The 21,993-nt window shown below is 57.7% G+C and overlaps 6 protein-coding genes across 6 annotated transcripts; 4 read left to right on the plus strand and 2 right to left on the minus strand.

Moving 5' to 3' along the window:
* Positions 1 to 525: 525 nt before the first annotated feature.
* On the plus strand, positions 526 to 3,615 carry CDEST_02495 (Putative zn(2)Cys(6) fungal-type DNA-binding domain, fungal transcription factor). Its single transcript, XM_062918654.1, has 4 exons — positions 526 to 1,067; positions 1,168 to 1,451; positions 1,567 to 1,691; positions 1,781 to 3,615. The coding sequence occupies exons 1-4, from the start codon at positions 689 to 691 to the stop codon at positions 2,496 to 2,498; spliced, it is 1,506 nt and encodes a 501-aa protein (XP_062774705.1). The 5' UTR covers positions 526 to 688; the 3' UTR covers positions 2,499 to 3,615.
* A 774-nt stretch (positions 3,616 to 4,389) lies between these two features.
* CDEST_02496 (uncharacterized protein) lies at positions 4,390 to 5,079 on the plus strand. The gene is made up of 2 exons (XM_062918655.1): positions 4,390 to 4,718; positions 4,798 to 5,079. The coding sequence occupies exons 1-2, from the start codon at positions 4,520 to 4,522 to the stop codon at positions 4,896 to 4,898; spliced, it is 300 nt and encodes a 99-aa protein (XP_062774706.1). The 5' UTR covers positions 4,390 to 4,519; the 3' UTR covers positions 4,899 to 5,079.
* A 2,644-nt stretch (positions 5,080 to 7,723) lies between these two features.
* CDEST_02497 (Putative cytochrome P450) lies at positions 7,724 to 9,638 on the plus strand (the record flags this gene model as incomplete). Its single annotated transcript, XM_062918656.1, has 3 exons — positions 7,724 to 7,828; positions 7,961 to 8,781; positions 8,897 to 9,638. The coding sequence occupies 3 exons, from the start codon at positions 7,724 to 7,726 to the stop codon at positions 9,636 to 9,638; spliced, it is 1,668 nt and encodes a 555-aa protein (XP_062774707.1).
* A 1,067-nt stretch (positions 9,639 to 10,705) lies between these two features.
* On the minus strand, positions 10,706 to 15,015 carry CDEST_02498 (uncharacterized protein; the record flags this gene model as incomplete). Its single annotated transcript, XM_062918657.1, has 3 exons — positions 10,706 to 12,979; positions 13,190 to 13,423; positions 14,120 to 15,015. 3 exons carry the CDS (start codon positions 15,013 to 15,015, stop codon positions 10,951 to 10,953), a joined length of 3,159 nt encoding a protein of 1,052 aa, XP_062774708.1. The 3' UTR covers positions 10,706 to 10,950.
* Positions 15,016 to 15,223: 208 nt separating this feature from the next.
* On the plus strand, positions 15,224 to 16,428 carry CDEST_02499 (uncharacterized protein). Its single transcript, XM_062918658.1, has one exon. The coding sequence runs from the start codon at positions 15,695 to 15,697 to the stop codon at positions 16,376 to 16,378; it is 684 nt and encodes a 227-aa protein (XP_062774709.1). The 5' UTR covers positions 15,224 to 15,694; the 3' UTR covers positions 16,379 to 16,428.
* A 1,982-nt stretch (positions 16,429 to 18,410) lies between these two features.
* Positions 18,411 to 21,636, minus strand: CDEST_02500 (uncharacterized protein). Its single transcript, XM_062918659.1, has 4 exons — positions 21,428 to 21,636; positions 20,807 to 21,374; positions 20,242 to 20,721; positions 18,411 to 20,180 (listed from the first exon to the last, which is right to left on the minus strand). The coding sequence occupies exons 2-4, from the start codon at positions 21,179 to 21,181 to the stop codon at positions 18,969 to 18,971; spliced, it is 2,067 nt and encodes a 688-aa protein (XP_062774710.1). The 5' UTR covers positions 21,182 to 21,374; positions 21,428 to 21,636; the 3' UTR covers positions 18,411 to 18,968.
* Between the last annotated feature and the right edge of the window lie 357 nt (positions 21,637 to 21,993).

The following is a 21,993-nucleotide window of genomic DNA, read 5'->3' on the forward strand; positions in this document are numbered from 1 at the left end:
CTTTGGATTGGGGACCGGATAAGCTTCTACCTCGGTCGTGAATCACAACCCCAAGACTCGCTAATCGTCCTACACGCGCTCGTGGCTGCTCATTTTTTCCCACTTATGACTTGCATGATACCCAACTTCAAGGGGGCTCATTATGATGGGACCCCTAATAATATCTACTTGCACACACCAACTTCTCTGACATATGGTTCGTTCATAACCATGGGCAGAAAGCCAGCCCTGTGAGGCCTTGGCATCTCGGCGAGCTGCGGAGACTAAACCTCTTTGGGCAAACAACTCTCGTTTGTCATCCGCAGAGACTCCAGAGAGAGGAGAGTTGACCAGGGAGGGCTCTGCGGGACTGGCTGACAAGGGACACACCCCCCGGAGAGACGCAGAGACTCGCACGATGGGGGACTGCGGCGACTAGTCCTATTCCGGTCAGGACACCACAGAGAATCGAGAATCGCCTATGCGGAATACGCGGAGAGGGAGATGCGGTCCCGGGCTTTGGAACACACACACACACCACAGACTCATCCACCCCCCTTCCATCGTATCACTCTCGAATCTCATCTTTCGACTTCTCTCCTTTTTTTGATGGTTCCAATCTCTTACCAGACCACACCCCCCCTCCCCGCCAGAGTTCCATGTCAACCCAAGTCATCTCATTCCTCTCCTCTTCCCCCTTCCCACCGCCATGCGCCAAACCCTCCGTCGGTCGTGTGCCGCCTGTGCAAAATCCAAACACAGCTGCGACCTCCGCACGCCGCGCTGCTCCCGCTGCGTCAAGCGGAGAGTCCTGTGCGTCTACGCCAACGAACCCCTGACGGCCGGGCCGGCGGCGGCTGCTGCTTCCGGGCCCTCGACGGCGCTGGGGGCCGGCACGTCCACGTCCACGTCCACGTCCGAGTCCGCGTCCCCGTCGCCGCCGTCTCCGTCGTCCCGGCGGTCGTCCGGGCCGCCCCTGGACGGATCCGGCGCCCTGACCAACTACCGCTTCGCCTCTCTCGACCCCTTTGACTCTTACCCGCAGACCAGACTCCCCCGGGAACAGGTCCAGCGTCTGATCCATAGCTGTATGCACAAGCCTCTCGGTCCTTATGAAATAAATAAATAAAAAAAGCCTAAAGGTGGGCATGTGGCGGCCCTCGCTCACTAAAGTTCTAACCCATGCAGTTCTCCACAAGATCGCCTTCGAGTACTACCCTCTGGACCTCAGCGCAACGTCGAACCCCTTCCTCGTCTCCTGGTGGCCGCTGGCCCTCGGCGACCCGGCCCTGTTCCACGTCTCCCTGCAGACGGCGTGCCTCGACGAGGAGCTGCTGGCCCAGAAGGGCTTCCAGTCCTCCGAGATCCTCATGGCCGACTCGGTGGCCTTGCTCAGGCGGAAAGTCCAAGACACGTCGCTCGCCATACAGGACGGGACCATGAACTCCGTCATCACGTTGGCAGCGATCGAGGTGAGATTTCGAGGCCGCGAGCCGCCGTGCATTCTGCCCCCTCTTTCCCCCCTCCTCTCCGTACGCCGCGCAACCCATCACTAACGGAGACGGCCCCTTTCCCCCCCGTGACTAGTTCGGCAAGGGAAACACTGCTGTCAGCGATATGCACGTCGACGGTGTCAAGAAGCTGGTCGACATGAGAGGCGGCATCAACGCGGTGAAGCAGACCAGCCCGTTGACTGCGAGGATGGTGAGCTGGTGAGTCACGATACCCCCTCCCCCCCCCCCCCCCCCCCCCCCCCGTCCTGAGAGATCCTTCGACGACGAACTCTACTCACAGACACAAGGGTGTCGATGATCGTCACAGGCCGGCCTCAGTTCGACACGCAAGACGACACCGGCATCGGCGACGGCGTACCCCCTCCGCCCGAGTGGCAGTCCGACCCGGCCGTCTCGCATGAGGAGCTGACCGGGTTGGACAACCTCGAGACCGACTACGAAGTGAGAAACGTCCTGGCGCGTCTGCGCAGCATCTCGCGGCGGACGAACCGAGGAGTGCCTCTGGCGCCGACTCGGCTCCACGACCTGGCCTGTTTCGTCATCCATCGACTGCTGCTGTCCACCCCGGACGAGAAAGGCTCTCCCCCCTGCCCACCGGGCCCGGAGTGCCTGCGATACGCCATCATACTCTACATGTTCCTCATTCAGGGGCCGACGTACTACTCGCACGCCGTCATCTTCAACACGATCCTCGGGCGGTTCGTGGCCGACTTTGAGCGGCTCGCGTCGACGCCGCACGTGTACGACGATCTGGGCGTCTGGCTCCTGACCATAGGCATGGCGGCGGCGAACGGCACGGGACACTACGAATGTCTCACGGGGGTCGCCAGAGACGTTGCCGTCGCCAAGCAGTTGACGTGTTGGGGCGACGCCCTCGGCCATGCCCGGGGCTTCCTCTGGCTGGAGACGCATCACGGCGACAGCGTCTTCCGGCCTCACTGGGACGCGCTCTTGGGCGTGTCGGGACAGCCGCCCTTCGGATATCCTCTGTTACCTGTGGCGTAGACAGACGACAACGGCTGTTGGCATGGTCTTGAGGTTGTGTTATCGACTCAGGGTGTGTCCAAGACCACCGCGACCTGACTGGTCTGGGCACCAGTTGCGTTTTGTCGACGTTTGGTGTGAGTCCTGACCTTCACGTATCGAATGAGAGCAAGTCATTTGGGGAAGCCGCGAGCCACTGTTGGGCGTAGGGATAAGTAAAATAATGATAACAACTATTGGTTAGCTCCGAAGAGGGCCTACATCAGCCGCATGGTAGGTCAGCTTTGTGTGCTCTAGAGTGTGATTACTGGTCAAGAGCTGACGAAGGCTCTTTAAGACAAACAGCTTCGTGAACTCCACGAACTGCCAGAACTCCTGGAACCCAGATTTCGTCTACTCTATCTACCAGACATGTCATGGTGAGGCCCCATCAAATCGATCAATAGTTACCAAGAACTCAGGGCCCGAAGGCATGACACTGCTCCCTGCAGCCCTCAGAAGAAGACGGCAAACACTGCTTTTGGCCCCTTTCCCCCTTGCGTGCGCCAACCTGTCCCGACTTTGAATGGCGAGCGACAGAAGCGGCCAACTTGCATCTAGGAAGAGATCAAGGTCGACGAAAAGAACTATCAGGTTCACACTCGAAACTCCACGTGGACCCGCGAGACATGCTCGACGCCTACTCTCGTGAATCAACGAGGTCACCTCCCGGTCGTGGGATGGTCGCTCAGACGCGGTTGTCCGGCGAAGGATACTTGGACTGTCTACTCAAAGTTCACTCACCCAATTCATTGTTGAAGCCGAAAACGAGTGCCACCAGAGGGTTGGCAGACTGCTGCGGCGCCAAGTAATGGCAAGTTCTTTTGACACGCCGGCATCCCGGGCGAGTCAATGAATGGCAGGCGAGAGTCGCTCTCGGGCCCCCCGAAACAATTTATCAAAAGATCTCAAGAAACAAGGCTTGCAAGAAACGGTGACTACCTTTGTTTGAAGATGAAAACAAACATGGGCCCGTTTGCGGTTTACTGTTTTGCTGTTCAAATGGTCCCTATACGGCCAAGTGGCGATGGTTATCTAAAAGATGGGGGCTTGACAACGAAAGGGGCAAGGATAAAAAGAAGAAAATGCATCAGACGAGGCTCTCCAATAATAATGAAAGGTTGCAATTTTGTTTGCTACAAAAGCTTTGTGGCCGGCCGGAGGAGTTTCTCCTTTGCGCTGGTACCTGAAAGCTGACAGCCGCCGCCACACCCAGGGTTGGGAAGACCATCTATTTCCTGTTACGGACGTGCTTCATTTAATTATCCCATCATGATTCTCTCATACGTGCCTCATCAAAGGATACACAACACTGGTCACATCTCCCATGTCTATGCTCTCCCGTTGGAGCCTCTCGGGGGGGGCATGAGCATCACAAAGGAGAAACGTGGCTTGACAGTAGAATGACAGGCAGAATGACGGGTGTGCCACACACAAACCACAAGGCTAGGCGACACACACACACCCATCTTCCCTCATTAGCTCTCACAGCAGGAAAGGGTTCGCCCATCCTTTCCGCAGAAACGATCCAATCAGCCGGGCGCTGGCAACCATCAATACTGGTAACATAGCACCCCATCAACGTACCCTTGGCGCTGTACCCCGGCGGCTTCTGGGTGTGTGTGTGTGTGTGTGTGTGTGTGTGTAGCTGGTGACGTCACATTTTCATACGTCACGAGTGACATATCTGAGAGGTCTGGATCTGGGTCTGGATCTGGATGTGGATGGCGTCCTATCCCGTCTTGTCTCTCCCTGCCGCTTGGGCTTAGCCAGGTCTCGGACGCATCGCGTCACCTGGACGTTGATGGTCCACGTGCACACCATAAAGTGAAGAAGAGCCCGGCCGGATCTTACAGCTAGCTCGTACTCTTGTTGAAGCTCTCATCTCAAAACCATAGCTCTTCACCTTCTGCCAATTCTACTCCATCCACCTCAACAGCAGCAGCAGCAGCATCACCAACCTTTACTCACACTACACATCACAACACCGCAACACCGCAACCATGGCCGTGACCAACGCCCTCCAGGACCTCTTCAACAGCTTCTACGAGCTCCTCTCGTCCATCTTCAACGCCTTCTACCACGTCCTGCAGACCTTCTTCAACGCCATCATCGGCTTCTTCACCGGCATCGTCAACCTCGTGTCGGACGTTTTCGCCGGCGCCATCGACGTCGTCGGCGGCCTGGGCAAGTTTGTCCTGAGTAAGTCCTTCTTTCGTTACCCGAATCTCGTTGTAAATTACTGGGTGAGTACCATGGCTGACGCGCAACCCTCCGACAGGCAACTTTGTCATCATCGGCGTCATTGCCGCTGGCGGCTACGCGTACGTCCGCTACACGTCGCAGGGAAGACAGGTCGCCGCCGGCAAGAAGACGGCGTAGAGAAAGTCGTCAGCACGGTGCCGATATAATACCACAGCGCCAGAGCAGGGCACGGTCGATGGATAATGCGTCTTGAATACAGGTGCATGGCAGGGTTGATACCACACTGAGTGCTAGTTTTGAATTTCTGTCGAGCCATGAATACCACCTTTTAGTTGCGCACTACTTGCCCCGCGCTTTCGTGATGTGTTCCTCCCGGCCGCCTCCGTCTCATGAGGCCGCCCGGCTCGGCAGCATTCCACAGCGGATCCCCGATCCGCACTTCCGCATATACGAGTGGCAAGATGGCCGAGCGGTCTAAGGCGCCAGCTTCAGGTTCCGATCTGTCCTGCTGGTGTGGAAACACGCGCGAGTTCGAATCTCGTTCTTGTCATTAATCTTTTGCTCGTGAGGCTGTTAAGAAGGATTTCAACTCTTGGCCATTGAGAGCCAGCACAGGGAACGATACGCTAACACGTGTATGGGGTCACACTGCGCCGGAATGGCATCCGAAATCGGTTGGGTGTTGGACTGTATTTCTTTTTGGATAACTTCTGTGTTGGTAGAGAGAGTTCTGTGTAGCCGAGTGGCATGTTAGTAGTACTCTGCAACCAGCTCTCTCCTATCTCCCTCTTTTAGACTTACTCTATGATACCAAGGAACACATATCCTTCTTGTGTTTTACTGTTATTTTCTAGCAGCCATGTCTTTTTTAAACATTTGCACCATACTTGCAGAGACCTGGTGGAGAGAGACAGGCCTAATTTAGCATTGTTACGGATTACTCCACCACACAACCCTTGATACATCGCGAGTTCCCACACCACCCGATATGGTGTAGTAGCCAAGTTGACGCCATCTCATTTGATGAACTGAGCCACGAAACGGAATGCCTTTCTACTGTTATGTGGCTGTGTTATGTTATGGCATGTGCACGACACAAAGAAGGAATATTTGCTTGCTCAAACAGCGATCTCCCGTCTTTACCCCCCCTACAGTTTGGGGTTTGGTTTCGGCATGTTCTGCCATTCGTCCTTCTCGTACTGGCTCCCATTTTTGTCTCTTCGCTGCCGTGTACCCTCTTTCCGCTCCCTTTAGTTGTGAAGAAACCCTAGCCCTTCAACGATTACTGGTAGAACGGTGGAAAATGGCAGACATGGCGGCTGAGTCCAAGCATATAACAAACACTTAGCCTCAGCCGGGTGTTGAAGTAAGCTGCAAGCATGACACATTGGCGACCAATGTCAAGGGTGGGGGGAAAAAAAGGCTTGTCTCCTGCCGGCCAACCCTGTTGTTTACCCACAAATGCTTGGCCACGCTCGCTTCTCGGCGGCTCGGCGCTGAAGGACTACCTCCGATGGCTGCTGCCCTGTTGACTATTCCTTTCCCGAGTTAGGACTGCCAAGGAGTCGTATATGTATGTAGGTAGGTGGATGTGATGTGACGAACTCGCCTGTAAAAGAAGCCAAGACGCAAGAGCTGGAACCTACACCTGTGTTCTATGTGCCTAGCTATGTGATGTGACCGACACACACACGTCCACTCGCAACTACAGCCACCCGAGCCGCTTAGTAACCGGCCACATCGCAACGACTACCCATCCGAGGCGAGAGAAATGCCATGTCATTATCATCCCGAAGCCCTCTTCGACCGAGCCTCGGTGTTTGTTCCTATCCCTTGAGAAGTTTTCCTCCTTTTGTCCCTGTGAAAGACAAGCTACTCATCCCCAAGCTCGGCCCGTGTTCTTCGCATACTGGATAGATCGATGGAGGGAGTGTGGTCTCCTTCCTCCTTCCAAACTAAACTGTAACAGTCTCTCCACGAGTTTTTTCTTCCCGGCTCGCCGTCGATCCTCGTGGAATGCGCACGTCTCATCGGAGCTGCCTGGCGGGTTTCCGCCCACATCCCGCCTCTCTCTTCTCCGCATGTCGAGCGTGATAGGCCGGGTCTCTAGTCCACGGGGACAGGCACGTCCGGGAAAAATCATGTTGCCGACTCAGTTTCGTCATCCGCTATTGCGGCTTGCCCCTGTGTCGAGTGCCGGTGATCGGACCGGGCCGTTAAAGAACGACCGCCCTCACCGCGAGAAAACCCCCTGAGTGCTCGCCCGCATGGTCGGGGCTTCACAGCCTTCACAGGCAGGCAGAGAGAACCCTCATTACTCGGGCAGATGGTGAGAGAGACAACAGGACCGATGATGAGAGGGGGGGCCGCTAGCGCTGCTGACTACCCTCTTCGTAACAAGCTTCGACGCGGGCGTCCTGCAGGGTGTTAGTCACTCATCGAACGGCAACCCCCCTACGGCCTCCCACCCACATCAACCTCGTCCAATCCGGGACCGTTGATCTGCCTTCATCTTATCAGATCATCTAATCTGATCCCCTCCGACCCCGTAGCCGTCTTACATCCCCTGCCCAGTAGCGCCGTCGGGAGGGTAACCGCATATCAATGGCCTGCCGTTAGAGAGCCACACACCACCCTGGCCAGAAACCTACTATGTGTAAGAGAAATGGGGGGGGGGGGGGGGGGGGGGGGGAGAAAGATAGAGCCGGACAGAGAAAAGGAGGCAATTTTTTTATCTTCCCTGCGTCTTTGCGCCGATGTCACATTCGGGATAATGGGCCATAGGTCAGGTAACTGGTAAACCCTAACGGCCCCCTCGTCATCACTTCACCAAGCTGGGGGTTTCTTCGTCTGCTTCTACTGCTTCTTCTCCCTACTCTTCTTCTTCTTTCCCCCTTTCCTTTTCTTCTTATTCTTGTATATTCTTGGCTGGTCAGAGGAAACCTCCTCCCCTGCTTCCCCTTTCTTCTCCGTCGTCTCTGGAGCAAACTCCGTCGTTCACCATGTTTGGCGTATCAAACTGGCTCGTCGCGGCCACCGTGGCTCTCGCCACAGCCGTCTACGGTATCTTTAAGGTCGTTTACATGCGGACCCGGTTCAGAGGCCTGGTAAGACAGAAGAAATATCCCCCTTCCCCCCCCCCCCCCCCCCCCCCCCCTCTACCTCCAGGATGGCTCTTTCAAGGAAAGACAACAGTCCAGTGACACCACCAGACACTGACCAAACCACCCTTCAAACAGCCCCAACCGCCGAAACACTCCTGGATCTGGGGCCACACGACCATCTGGGAGGAGCTCGCCGCCACCCTCCCGCCCTTCACCCACCCGCAGCACGTCTACACCCTCATGGCCCGCAAGTACGACCTGCCGGGCATCTTCTACGTCGACATGTGGCCCTTTGTCGAGTCCCAGGTCGTCATCACGGACCCGGACGCCGCCCGCCTCGTCCTCGCCACGACCCCTTACTACCCGAAACACCCGACCATCGAGCGCTTCCTCCGCCCCTTCACGGGGCCCGGCAGCATCGCCGCCTCCAACGGCGACCGCTGGCGCTACAACCACCGCATGGTCGGCTCCGGCTTCTCCCCCTCCCACGTGAAGCCCATGGCCGGCATGATCGCCGAGCAGGTCCTCGTCTTCCACGACCGGCTGCGCCGCCTCGCCGCCGCCGCGGAGCCCTTCAGCATGGAGGAGGAGTCGGCCAAGACCGTCTTCGACGTCATCGGCAAGATCGTCTTCGGCGTCTCCCTCGAGGCGCAGAGGTCCGGCTCGCCCCTGCTCGAGGACCTGCGCGCCTCCATCAACCCGGCCACGACCTTCATCGGCACGCGGAACCCCTGGAAGCGGCGTGCGGCCGAGAAGAGCCTGCGGGCGCTAAGGACCCGCGTGCGGGAGACCCTCGCCGGCGAGATGAGGGAGAGGCTGCGCGTGCTGCAGGACGAGAAGGAGCTGCCGTCCAGGCGGCAGGCCAAGAGCGTCCTCGACCGCATCGTGCTCGACCGGATCCAGAGCGGGCAGGGGGCGACGCTAGACGACGAGTTCATCGACACGGCCGTGACCAAGTGAGTACATAACATCACCATACATCCACATATACAGATTGATATGTAAATACATATACGCATATATATGTGTGTATACAGACACCCACCGCTCATCACTAACACCCTCCCCCAGCCTCAAAGCCCTCCTCCTCGGCGGCCACGGAACCACCACAGACACCTTCACCTGGGCCACAATGCTCCTCTCCCTCTACCCAGACGTCCTCACCCGCGTCCGCGCCGAGCACGACGCGCACTTCCCCCCGGACCTCTCCGCCACGGCCGAACTCCTCGCCGCGGATCCCACCAGGACGAACGCCATGTCCTATACAAACGCCGTCCTCAAGGAGACCCTCCGCTTCTTCCCCATCGGCTTCACCATTCGCCAGGCGCCCCCCGGGGTCACTCACCTCGACTGGGCCGGCCGCCGCTGGCCCGTCTCTGACCTCATGGTCGTCCCCTGCGCGCACGCGACGCACATGGACCCCAAGGTCTGGGGCCCCGACGCCGGCAGCTTCCGGCCGGACCGGTTCCTGGACGAAGAGGCCGGCAAGGGGGAAGGGGAGGGCGAGGGCAAGGGAGACGGGGCCGGTGGAGAGGGGGAGGAGACGCGCCACCGATTCGCGTGGCGGCCGTTCGAGCGCGGGCCCCGGGCGTGCATTGCGCAGGACCTGGCCATGGACGAGCTGCGCATCATGCTGGTCCTGACGGCGCGGTGGTTCGACTTCGAGACCGTCGTCGAGGGCACGACGCGGAGGGTGGAGTACATGGACCTGGATCAGAAGGTCGGCGACCTGGCGTTCCAGATGGTCGGGATGGAGGCCAGGCCGCGGCACGACATGAGGATGAAGGTTCGCCTGAGAGAGGAGGCGGCTTGATGAGCGACTTTGTGATGGTCCTTGAGTGGCACGCGGGGTATTTGTGTCTGTCGAGTTCTCAGAGATGTCGAGTGGGCAACTGTTTGTCGATTGGTTTAACTTGGTGGCTTCGAGTTCATCTTGACAGTTCAAGTGGGAACGTGACGAGTAGAGCCCAATCGATCTATAACCTTTCATAAGGGAGACGTCTTATGAAGAAATGTCACGGGGACAGAGTGCTGGAACCCAATTCATGAACGGGCTGGTGACTATATATCAGGATGGAATGAAGGATGACTTACACTGACAGTACAGAAATGAAGGACGTTGCCATGGAACCTCAGACATGGTGACCTCCAAGTTGTCCTGCCTACGCTCGTGTTTCCACAGAATGATCGCAGCGTCGTATCCTTCGTCCAACTTCAAAGTCCTTTACAACGCGCCCTCACCTCCCTCCTCTTCAAAACATCGCCACAAATATATCTCCCGTCTTCACTCTTTCTGTTCCCAAAAGGTGAGACAACAAAGACGACAACACCGACAACGATGTCTGGGTCTCAGCATTCATCGATGATTATACACGTCAAAATCAACGAAACATGTCAGGGCAACATGCAAGCCAACTCCTGCTGTCTCTCTTCTTGACCACGCGCTGTCTTGGCAGAGAAGCAGTTGGACAAGAACAAACGCGCCTAGTATTGCTGCATACGAGATGTTTCCAGACTTGGCGTGGCCATCGATACAATACTTCTTCCATACAGCGACAGAAAATACCTCGTCTGATGACTTGTAGACGGTCGCCCTCGTCTGCAACACTCTCTCTTATCAGTACTGACAATCACGGCTACCAGCAGGACGGAGGACTCTGTGCCCACTTCCTTATCATGTGCATCCAGACTTGTCGTCCTAACTCGTCGCTGTTTCAGAACATGGGCCGCCAAGGGACCGTCGTCGATCTGGGAGGAGGGAATCAAAGATTTCTAGAGTTCTGTTCTACACGTCTTTCACAGAAAAAATAGGTATCAAAAACAGGAATGATAACACAAAAACCTCGCGCACAGAGGTATTCCCCACCACCCCATTCCGCCGTCCGCTCCCCCTTTAAAACAAAACTAGGTAAAATCGACAAGGAGCCAAGTCGGTTCAAAGCCCATAAACTCCGTGCTTCGCATCCATGTCCACTTTCAACGGCGCAAACTCGTCTGAAACGCTTCCGCCTCTGTCCGCAACCCCAAGCCACACCGAAGCCTATCCGTTTTGATCGCCCGTCGTAAATAGGGCTTTGAAGATGCCTCGCACAAAGCAACAAGAACCCCTCATAACGGGGCCAGGATTAGCCAGTGACCCTCCTCACCCACAGCGTCGTTGGCTCGTACTCGGCGTTGCGGTCCATCCTCTTGTAGGCCCTGTGCAGCTTGAGGCCGATCTCGTACTCCTCGCGCTGGACCTCGGAAAGCTCGAGCTTGAGGGCCTCGACCTTGCGCTTCTCGGCCTCGCGTTTGCGGAGGACGGCCTCGCTGGCGAGGATGCTGTCGGTGGGCATCAGTTCCGTCATCTGCTTGATGGCCTGGTTGATGTTGATGCGGCGGTTGCCCAACGACTCGAGGCGGGCGTTGAGGTACCCGACGCGGTCGTTGACCATGGATAGCTCGGTCGGCGGCGGCGGCAGGGCTTTGCTAGTGGACCAGAGCGAGTCGGGACGGCTCGAGTTGCTGAAGAGGCTGGCGGAACTGGTGCGTGGCAGCAACGGCTGCTTCTGGCTGGGCAGCTGAGTGCGAGCGGCGGGCGGCGAAGTGTCTTCGGTGAAGGCGCCCGACATATAGGGGGACGACATGGAGATGACAAAGGGCTCGTCGGGGTTGATGGATGGGCTCGTGGACTTGAGGACAGGCGGGCGCTTGCGGTTCATGACACCGTCTGCCTGGTGGGGGGGCGTCGGCAGGGTCGGCACGGGGGGCCGGTTCGTGTCAGCGGACGCGCGGGGTGTATCCGGGGACGAGGCGGCGTAGGTCGTGTCGCTAAATCTCGAGGGAGGCTGAGCCCAAGGCTCGTTGGATTGAGCAGCTGCAGGTTGAGTGGATGCAGGTTGAGCAGCTGCAGGTCGAGTAGCTGCAGGACGACTAGTTGCGGGTTGAGTGGTGACGGCTGCAGGTTGAGTGAAGACTGCAGGCGACTTTTCGCGAATGCTCGGTGCTTGGATCGTCAGGTCAGAATAAACGCTCGACGAGTACGACGGTTTCGGTGCGTGCAGGGCGTGTGTGTTTCTGCTGCTGCTGCTGCTGCTGCTGTGATTGTTGGTGGTGGTGGTGGTGATGGTTGTGTCGTTGTTGGCAGGAGGAGGCTTTCTCCGGATGGCTCTGTCTTGGCCGAGATGCGCATTAGGGGAAGCGGGCAGGCCCAGACCCGGCAGGGGTGGACGCTGTCGGGTCGCGACATTGGTAACGGGGGCGGTGGCCTCGGGCGTCGCATGTAGGGGAGGCGACTGGACACCAGCGCCCGAGTTGGGGGGACTGGGATAGGCCGACTGTGCGGGCGGAGGGGTTCGAGTGACTGTGAGCGTGGACGAGGGGGAGGGCGAAGCAGTCAGCTGGCGGGGAGCGTTGATGACAGTCCTGATGGTGGGCGTCCTCGAGCGCGGTGACGTTTCAGAATTCGAGGGACTAACAGGGGACAGCGGCGAGTTGACGCCGGCGATGGGCAGCCGAGGGCCAACGGCGGCGCGTCTCGTGCTCTTGGGAAGGATGTTGAGAGGCGTTGCGGGCTTGGTGTCACGGACGGGGTTGACAATGGGCGTGCGCCCGCTTGCACCGCGCCAGGGCGGGCGTTCGTCGAGGGCGTCAACAGCCGCGGTGGCAGACTCGGGAGGATTTTGATGCTGTTGCTGCTGCTGCTGCTGCTGATGCTTCTCCTGCTGCTTCTCCTGCTGCTTTCCGGCGCTGGGCCTCAACCTCCGCAGTCGGTCACCAAACGTCTGCTGGGCCTGTGGTGCGTTCTGCATGGCTCTCAGGGCGGCCGGGGACTTCCCGAAGGGTTGGTTCGCACCGAACTCCTGGGCGTATTCTTGTGGTCTGACCTGACCCGCACGGCCCGTGTCGTGGGACGTGGGTTCGCCCGTCAAGTCGTCCCACTTGGTCTCGCGCTGGATGCGCAGACGCTGCTGGGATTTGGTCTCCCGGAGGGGATGGGTAGCGGCCTCTTGGTTCTTGCGACGTTCGCGGCGCATCATGGGGATATTTGTCTTTTGCTGGGGCGAAGGGGTTGGTTGCTGCTGCTGCTGCCCCTGCTCGGCGTTGATGTCGATCTGCGACACATCCGGGGTGTCATCAATGGGCGAGACATTGCCGTCGTGGGACGTCGGGGTCCTGAATGAGAGACACATGGTGGTTAGCGGTCGTTGAACGGGACGGGGCACGTATCCGAAGACAGCCAAGGCCACACCGCGTGGCATGCGAGACAAGAGACGGCGGTGTTTGTTTTTCTTCTTTTTTTTTTCTTTTTTCTTTTTTCTCCCCCCCTTTTTTGTTTTGTTTTGTTTTGTTTTCATTCGTTGCTTTTGGAGTGCATTGACTTACCGATTCCCGTGAGCGTCCATGTCAGGAGAGCTCGGGGGGGAGATGTCCGCAACAGCGGAGGAGTAGACGTCGGGGGCAGCCACGTTGGCGAATTTGGGGGAGACAGGGGAGGTGTAGTTGTCGTTGCAGTCCGAGTAGATGGAGGAAGCAGGGCGCCAGTAGCCCGAGGCGTCGCGGTGGCTGCGGTAGTTGCGCGGGGGGGCGAGAGTGTCGAGATCGTCGAGGTTGCTGCTGCTGTGGGAACGAGGAAAGTCAGTGAGGGCTTCTTGCAGCGAGTCAAGGTGCCAGGAGAAGGAGGCAGAGAGGCTATCGAGGTTGCGGGAGAAGTCGCGGTGGACGAGGAGCATGTGCGACGACGAGGTAGCGGCCGACATTGTTGCGTGGCTTGTGTGTTTTGGTGTTTGCGTTTACGTTGGAGGGAATGAAGAGCACAGCAGAGCAGAGCAGGCTAGAGGTGAAGCTTTGAATCGCCTCACTGCCACGGGCGCTGGGCCGCAGAAGAACAGGCAGGATGGCGATTGACTTTTGGAGCCTGAGCCTGAGCCTGAGCCTAAGCCTAAGCTTGAGTTTCCGTGCTTGTCGTTTCGAGTGTCGTTCAAGGTTGGCGGAGAAGGAGAATTGGGGGGACTGGTGGTGATGGTGGTGGTGGTGTTGATCTTTGGTTCGCTCTCGTTCGAGATGAGATGTAAAGGAGCGATCGGGTTGCCAGTGTTGCGCTCCTTCCTGGTAGTACTGGCTTTCCATTTCTTCGTGTTGCTCTTCCATTGCATTTACTCCGTCGTGTATCGTGCATCGTGCATCGTGCATCGTGCGTCGTCGTCCATCTCGGCTCGTCCATCTCCCCTCGCAGAACATCACATCACGTCCATTTCATCAAATGAAAAGATAAAAACAAGGCAAGTAGTAGAGAAACAAAAAAACAAGACTTACTCTTTCCCCAACTCACTCCCGTCGGGACGCGTCTTTGGCCGTCCGGCTTCTGCCTCGTGATCCGGCGGCGTCAACGGCGTCTCCGGGGTGTTGTTCTTGCTGTTCTTGTTGCTGTCGGTGTTGTGCTCGATGCCGAGTCCGCCGCGCGGGCTGCGGAACGTGTCGGGCCAGTGGTTCGGGTTGTGCAGCGTGCTCGTCGAGCCGTGCGTCTCGCGGTGCTTGCGGTTGTAGTTGGCGATGGTGTCGCGACTGCGCGTGGCGGATGGCAGTTCTCCTCCTCCTTGTCGTCCTCCTCCTCCTCCTAGACCTCCTGGCTCTCGTCCTGGCACCTGGAACTGGTACGGCTGGACGGGCTGGAATTGCGGCGCGTGGCCCTGTTTCTGACCCTGGGCGTTTGTTCTTTCGGCGGTGCCTCCTCTTAGATATATCTGCAGCCGTTGTGTGGGCGGCGTCGGTTGCTGCTGCTGTTGTTGCTGCTGCTGCTGTTGCTGCTCCTGGATGGACAGCGACTGCGAGCGATGCGGCGGCTGCGGTGCCTCGGGCTGGCGGTGATGTTGCTGGTGGTGATGATGATGATGATGATCCGGGTTTCGTGGCCGACTGACAGAGACAGAGACAGAGACGGACGCTGGCGGTCCCTCGTGCAGGAGGAGGCTCCTCTCGTGCAGCTGCGGCGGCGGCGTCAACTTCTTTTGAGGGCTGCCCGTCGTCTTGAGGCTGCTCGTCCGTCGGCCAATGGGTCCTGACCCTGATCCCGACCCTGTTCTTGGCCCTGGTGCCCCCCCCTGTCCTTGTCCTGAACGGTTGGTCGCTGCCGTCCTGTTCGTGCCAGGTCCCGCTGCTGGTCCTGCTACCACTGGTCCCGCTGCTGCTGGCTCGGTCCCCCCCAGACCCATAGGGCCTCCTGGTGCTAATTGCAGGCCCGTTGTAGTGGTTGGCCCCACCCCCGTCGTTGCCGTCGCCGCTGCTGCCCCTGCACGTCCCCCACCGCGGCCCTCGCCTCCTCTCAACGCGCCCCACACGCTCATCTCACTCGGTTTCTGACGCTTTTCCTCTTCGCGCCCTTGACTTAACCCTCTCCACTCTTCTTCACTCTTACCCTCACTCACTCACTCACTCACTCACTCACCTTCACACTTACTCTCACTCGCACTCTCACTCTCACAGACGCCGCGCAATTTCCCTCCAGGGGTCGCCCGGCTCTCCACCACCTCTCCGATTCAAGATTGCAACTCTGCTCTTTGTCTCTCTCTCTCTCTCTCTCTCCCCTCTTCCCTCGCCTGGACGGAGAAGAGAGATATATTGCGACGCCCCGAAAGACACTGCCGTCTTTGTCGTTGGTCGTCGGTCGCCGTCAACGTCTTCCGTGTTCCTTCGTCGTCTTGGTCGGTTTGCCGAGTATGCTTCGCGATTGTTCCCCTCCAAAAGGAGCCCCAACAGAGCAAATAGCAGGGGTGGGAAGGGATAGGACAATGATTAAATACCAGCACACAAAAGAAACCCCAGATTGATCGATTGCAAACACTCCCCCCTTCGGTGGCCGAACGACACCCGGACCCCCCTTCTTCCCACCGGATGCACGACGCTTGCTGCACCCGCGAAAACCCAACAGACGGCGCCGGTCAAATGACAGCCCGCCGTCCCCTCGTCCCGTCTCTCCTCTCTGACAGTCGGCCTGTCGTCTGCGCTTCACCACGCCGGTCTGATGTTTCGGATCCGCTGCCGAGGAGGAGCGCGGGGCTGGGTGTGTGGTTGAGGGTTGAGTATGCTTATCGCTGGCTGCGTGACCCCTCCCTCCCACTCTGTTGTGGCTGCGAATTCTCGGTGGGCTTTTGCTTTGCTTCGCTTCGTTCTGTACGGGATAGTTTTCCCCTTCCCCTTCCCTCACGCATGAATCTGTGTTGCTGCTTGCTTCGGACGTTTCGACGCCGTGACCGTTCGCGGGTCCGAGTGCGCCTGTCGGAGGGTGTGTGGGGTGGGACCCCTTGGCTTCCTCGTCTATCGTATTTCGTCTTTCGTCCTTGGACGTCTTGGGACGTCTTTCAGGCCGTTTCTGGTGCCCCCGTTGTACAGACAGAATTTCCTGGTGGTCCTAGATATTCCAGGTCGTGTTCGAGTTCGGGCAGTGGGGTTTACAGGGGTTGTCCGGTGGTTGATATGGCCAACTGCACCAGCGCCTTTCGTGTTCAAAGACTGGCAGGCAGACAGACAGGAGGAGAGGCTGGCTCTGTATCTGCTGACGCAGGAGATTTATGGTAACACAGTTGGAATGGTCGTATGCTGCCGCCAAGTTCCTTGCCCGACGTACCAGCGTTCGAGAGAAAGGCCGTTCCAGAGGCCCAGTGAGCTTCTGTTTCGATGCTTGTGGGTATGGAGCGCAGGCTGGCTAGATGCCGCGACTGGTGGTTGTATAACACCACGAACGAGAGACGGAACAAAAAATGGAGGAAAGGGCTTGATTCTCACGCGATTGCAAATCAGAGACAGCCAGCGAGAGACAGACGCGAGGAGAGAAAACAAGAAAAAAGGGACAAAAGACATGGAAAACAAGAAACATCCGGGACTTATTTAAAAGGGCCGCACAGTAAGAAACAAAACCATACTTGCTAACACAATTGAAACAAACAACCACTCTAACCTCTCCTCCCTCCCCCCTTCCCTCATCTCCACCGAGAACCACCCGGTAGCGACCCGACGATCAACCAAGGAACAGACGAGATGGGCGTCTCGTCTCCGGGGGGGCGGTTGCTCTTCCCACAGAGACCTACTTACATGCACCGGGAAAGCTAGAGAGAGAGCTCCGTGGGGCCCGCCCACCAAAGTCTCAGCATCAGACGACGGCAGCGCCTCGGTGACGCCCCAGGGGGGTGCCATTTCATATGCAGAGAGAGAGAGAGAGAAAGAGAGAGAGAGAGGTCTGTTTGTCTGGCTGGGCCTGGGTTCGGTCGGAAGTATCTTGGGGGAGAAAGACGCTAGACCGGGCCGGCACTTCATTGGATATGCGCCTCTGGTTTGCACGTCGCGTCGTGAGCCAGTCAGTGGTCTCTGTGCCACAGGACGACAAGACTCCCCCTTGTCAACTGTCACTCCATTCCATCAGTGCCTTGTGTGAGTGAGTGAGTGAATGGGTGAATGGGTGAATGGATGAGAGTGGGCGGTGATTGATTGCTAGATTGAGAGAGTGCTTGGTCTGAGGTCTGAATGAGTGTGTTGTAGTGACTGGCTGGGTGAGTGAGTCTGTGAGGAAGTGAGTGACCAACTGCAAACCGAACTGGGCACAAACCATCCGTTACAGTGTCTGCCTGTCCGTACCTGCATACATGTGTCTATCTACCTGATGGGTGGGTGAGTGAGTGAACGAGCGAAAGAGTAAAGAAGAAAAGGTGTTTCAACGCTTCACCAAACCCTCCAAATCCACCAATCAATCCACCAATCCATTCCCCCCAGAGACGGCCGCCACACCCAGCTCGCTCATCAAAGCAAACCGAACGATATCCTGCATCGCCATGGCGCCACCACCATTCAGTGACCCCCGTTCCCTCACGTTTCACATTAACTGCCGCCTCGACGCCTAAAAAATGAATTAGAAATAAAAAAACGAGAAAGATGAAAATAACAACATTCTCTCTCCCCTACCCTAATCCAATCCAAGCCAAGCCTCCTTTTTTTTTCTTTACTTTTTTTTTTTTGTGCCGTCCCTCCCCATCGCCCAAAGCGCCCGTCACCCGTCCTCCCCAATGCGCCTCTGTCATTTCGCAGACGCCACGCCGGCGGACCGCGTCTGAACTCACCTGCCACGATGGAAATCATAAATCCAAATCCAGGATCCAAATCTAACTGATCCACGCTCCTCCCTCCAGTCCGTCCGTCCGTCCGCCAGTCCTCCCCTTTTCTCCTTTCACAAGTGCCGTCCGATCACCAACGACTGTACGACGCCTCGGTCCAAAGGGGACGCCAGGAACCGCGAACTAAGCCCGTATGGTCATCACCGCATGCCTTTACTTCGTGTGGAATCCCGCTCGTCCACAACCGTCCGTGGTGCCTGTCCTTATTGGCTGTCATCACCTCTTGCTTCTCAAATGCATTGGCTCACTTACATATGACGCCGAATACCCGTCCCGCTCCCCCCCTTTTGCCCTCGGGGCCTCGGACAATGGAACCATCGGGCATCATCGGGCATCATCAGCCTCATCAGCTTCATCACTACCATTCAGCAGGCTGCTGGAACATCACGCATAGCATCTCCCCTCGCTCACCACACACCCGTGCAACCAAAACCACCGCGCAGCGCAGGAAAAGAAGCTCAGGTTTGATAAAGCCCCTAGGTATCTATACTTCGATTTCCCCCCTTGACGTGCTATGAACTCCTTCCAAAAACCCATAAAATAAACGCCAACAAGACCGCCATTGTGCCACCATGATGAGAAATCCTTGTCCGCTAGGGCGTGCGTACCCCCAGTCTCAAATGCCAAATTGGAATGAAGTAAAAGGTTGAAGACATCCGCATAGACCCTTTTTCGCCCTGTCCCAAACTGAACGCGAAGAAATGAAACCCATGGAAAAAAGTGAAGAAGACAACTGTTTTGTCCCGCCCTCTGATGCATCGACGCCCGCCGTCCCAGGTGAAGAAGGCTAAAGACGGAAGAACAAGAATAGGAAAGAGACGATGAAATGGCTCAATGGGTATCTGGCAGCAGCCATCTGCAAGTATTGCCAAATTCCACAAGCAGCGTGGGATGAAGAGAATGCGCGGTCGTGCAATGCATCTGCCACCATTAAGAACATCCCCCGAACCGTGGATGCCACTGTCCCGCATCAAGGAAAGACCCACGACCGTCCGATGGCTTCTTCATTCCCCTTCGTCGGTGCTCGACTCGTCCGACGAGCTATCCACTTCGTCTTCCGCGGCGCCCGAGGTCCCGCGCAGCTGCAGCAGCAACTGCTCGGCCGTGATCGTCTTGCCCGACGGCGTTCCCGACGGCGTCGTCGTCTTCTTGCCGCCCGGCGTGCCGTTGGATGCCGCCGCGGGGTTCGCGTTCGGGTCCAGGTTCGTGTTCGGCCCCTTGGACGGGCTCGGCACGTGGACCTCGATGCGGTAGTTACCCTGCTGGTATGACGACGACGGCCGGCTGTGCTCCCCCTGCGATGCGCGGGGGGCTGCCTGCGACAGCCGTAACGTTGGATCCTCCATCGCCGCCGTCGCGCTGGACCCCGAAAGGCCGTTGCCCATCTCCGTCACGCCAACCGTCTCAATCGGCGTGCCTTGCCGTGAGGCCTGTGTCGTCGTGGTCGCCTCGCCGTTGTCGTTGATGCGAGCCCGCTTGGCCGCGTGGACGTCCCTGCTCGGTGTGTCCGTATTCTCCCGGTCCGTCCTGGGAGTAAGGCCGTTGTGGATGCCTAACCTGACGCGTTCGTGTTCCATCTCCTCACGCCCGCGTCTATTCCGCAGCCTGATTCCGTACCTCTTGCGGATCGTGCTCTGCTTGCAGGCGTACGAGTTCTTCAGGCTCGTCAGCTTCTTCTGGACCTCGGCCGAGTCTCCACCCAGTCTGTTGGTGTCGAGGATCTTGAGCTTGAACGTCTCCTCGGCCACCCGGAGCTCCTCTCGCAACGATTCGATTTGCTGAGTCGTCAGATGAGTCATGTCCTTGGCATCTGGCATGCCGAGAGGCTTGTCTTGCGAACTGCCGGGCGTCTGCGTGCTCGGCGGGGCCGCGCGGGGTGTCTGCGTCTGTGTCGGCGTCGCGGCTGGGGCAACCGAGAAGTGTTGCGGCGCCGGGCTGCTGCTGCTGGAGGATATATAGGTCGGGTTCATGTCCGGCGCCGGTCGTTTGGTGGGAGGGTTGAGGCTGCCCGTCGGCTGGATCATGTTTGACTGCTTTTGGGTAGCCAAGATCTGCCCCCTGCGGACCTCACCAAAGTCGCCGCACACCTTGTTCAGCATGTGGTACTGCAGGCTAGTCAAGCTTCCGAGCTTTTGTACGCAGTGAGGGCAGACGTATCTGTCTCCACCGGAGCCAGAGGCTGCCGCCGGCTTTGTGCATATCTGTTTCCTGATGTGCTGCAGCGCCATTAGTTTGATGCTTATGTTGAGGCGGGTTCGTGAAATAGGAGAAACGTACATAACCGAAAGCGGCCTGCTCCGAGAACACATGCTGGCATTTCTGGCACCTCATGCTGGACGGGTCAGCATGTCCAGGCGACGGAGCGGCGTACTGCATCGACATTCGAGGCTGGGTGGAGACCTGTTGTTGCTGCAGTTGCTGATGATGTTGCTGCTGTTGCAGAGAAGGGTTGCCCTGCAGAGACGGGATGACATGTTCGTTCTCGACAATGTCGTCAGCGTTGTAGCCCAGCCGCTCCGCCCGCGCAAGGGTGTTGACAAGTCGGCGAGCCTCGATGGTGCGCAGGCGAACCACGAGGGCCTTGTCGAGGAAAGTGTTGCTGGCCTTGGCGATGATCTTATCAGCGACCTCGTCCAATTCAGCTTGACTCATCCAATCGATTAACTCGTGCTTTCCCGCCGAGATGATTTTCGAGCCAAAGGCTCGAAGGTTTCTCTGGATGATCTTGGTGTCAGCGCCATGCATGGCGACGTTCATCTGATAGGGTGTCAGCGATGCTTAACTTCACGTGGGCGGGAGGGCTGGGGTGTGGGTGTGAGATGATGAGCCATGATTTACTCACAAGGAAAGCTGAATGGTACTCGGACCCCACGAGGCATTTCTCATAGTTGTCACGGACGGCGCGCTGGAGGGCCTCCGTGTCGCAGTCCTTGATGGCGGCGCAGAGCTTCGCATAATCGTCCGTGAAGAGCTTCGTATCCTGGTCCTGGTCCTGGCCGTTGGTAGGAAGAGGAGGAGGAGGTGTCCGCGTGGTCGCTTGAGGCACGTCTGACGTGACAAGCGGAGGAGCCGTGTGCCGAAAACCAGGCACCGGCACCGGCACCGGCGTTTGCTTCGGCTCGAAGGGCGGCTGCCCCTGCCGCGGCGCATGGGGGAACGTCGGCGGCGAGCGGAAGCTGGTGCCGACTTCTCGGAATCCACTGACGTTGCCGTTCATTGCGGGAAGGAAAGAAGGTCGTCTGGCTCCAGTCGTTCTCCTTTCCTTTCCTTTCTGGGAGACTCGTTGCCGGAGTAGTGCAAGTGAAGTTGGCAATGGCGATGTGCAAGTCTGGCGGTTTTGTCGACCACGTGACTGCTGCTGGAAAGGTGCGCGGAAGTCTGCAAACTGGAAGCGGACGGGCGGGTGCAAGCTGCGCAAGACGTTAGTATCTGGTTGGCAATCGCAAAGGGCCAGGCGACTCACTCTGCAAGGCTTGACGCGTGCACTTGAGCGTTTGACGCGTCTCTTCACGACGGCCAAAGTATCGCAACTAGCTTCGCTGCCACTTCGCTGATCTGCGCGCTTCGTTATAGTGGGTTACGCAGTTGGAGTGGCGGGTAGCAGAAAATAGATAATTAGGGGGGAGGATAATTAGGGCCGCCTGAGGGGGGGGCTTCTTCTATAGCTAAAATTAGGGTAGTTAAAAGGGCAGTGGCGCTATATCTCAAGTGGAGAAGGCGCTATGTGCTGCTATAAGTATAATAAAGCAAGAGAAATGGACCCGCTCTTGCTGTTTAGGGATATCTCATTGGTCCACAGTATGAAGGGAAGGGGGCCCCCCACCTCCTCAACCCTACCTACCGATCCCAGAATTGGAGGGTCAGATTCGGACAAAGACGGTGCAGAGTGATGATTCCCCGTCGCCTCATACAGGGGGTGACACATGCTGCGAAACAACCTTGTATTTAACTTCATTGATGCACCCTGATATGTCGAGCATCGACGAGTCAGAACGCTTATGCAACGACTGGTGCTGCTTGTGCAACAGG

This window comes from Colletotrichum destructivum, chromosome 2, assembly GCF_034447905.1.
Source record: "Colletotrichum destructivum chromosome 2, complete sequence".
In the NCBI taxonomy this organism is placed as follows: Eukaryota; Fungi; Ascomycota; class Sordariomycetes; order Glomerellales; family Glomerellaceae; genus Colletotrichum; species Colletotrichum destructivum.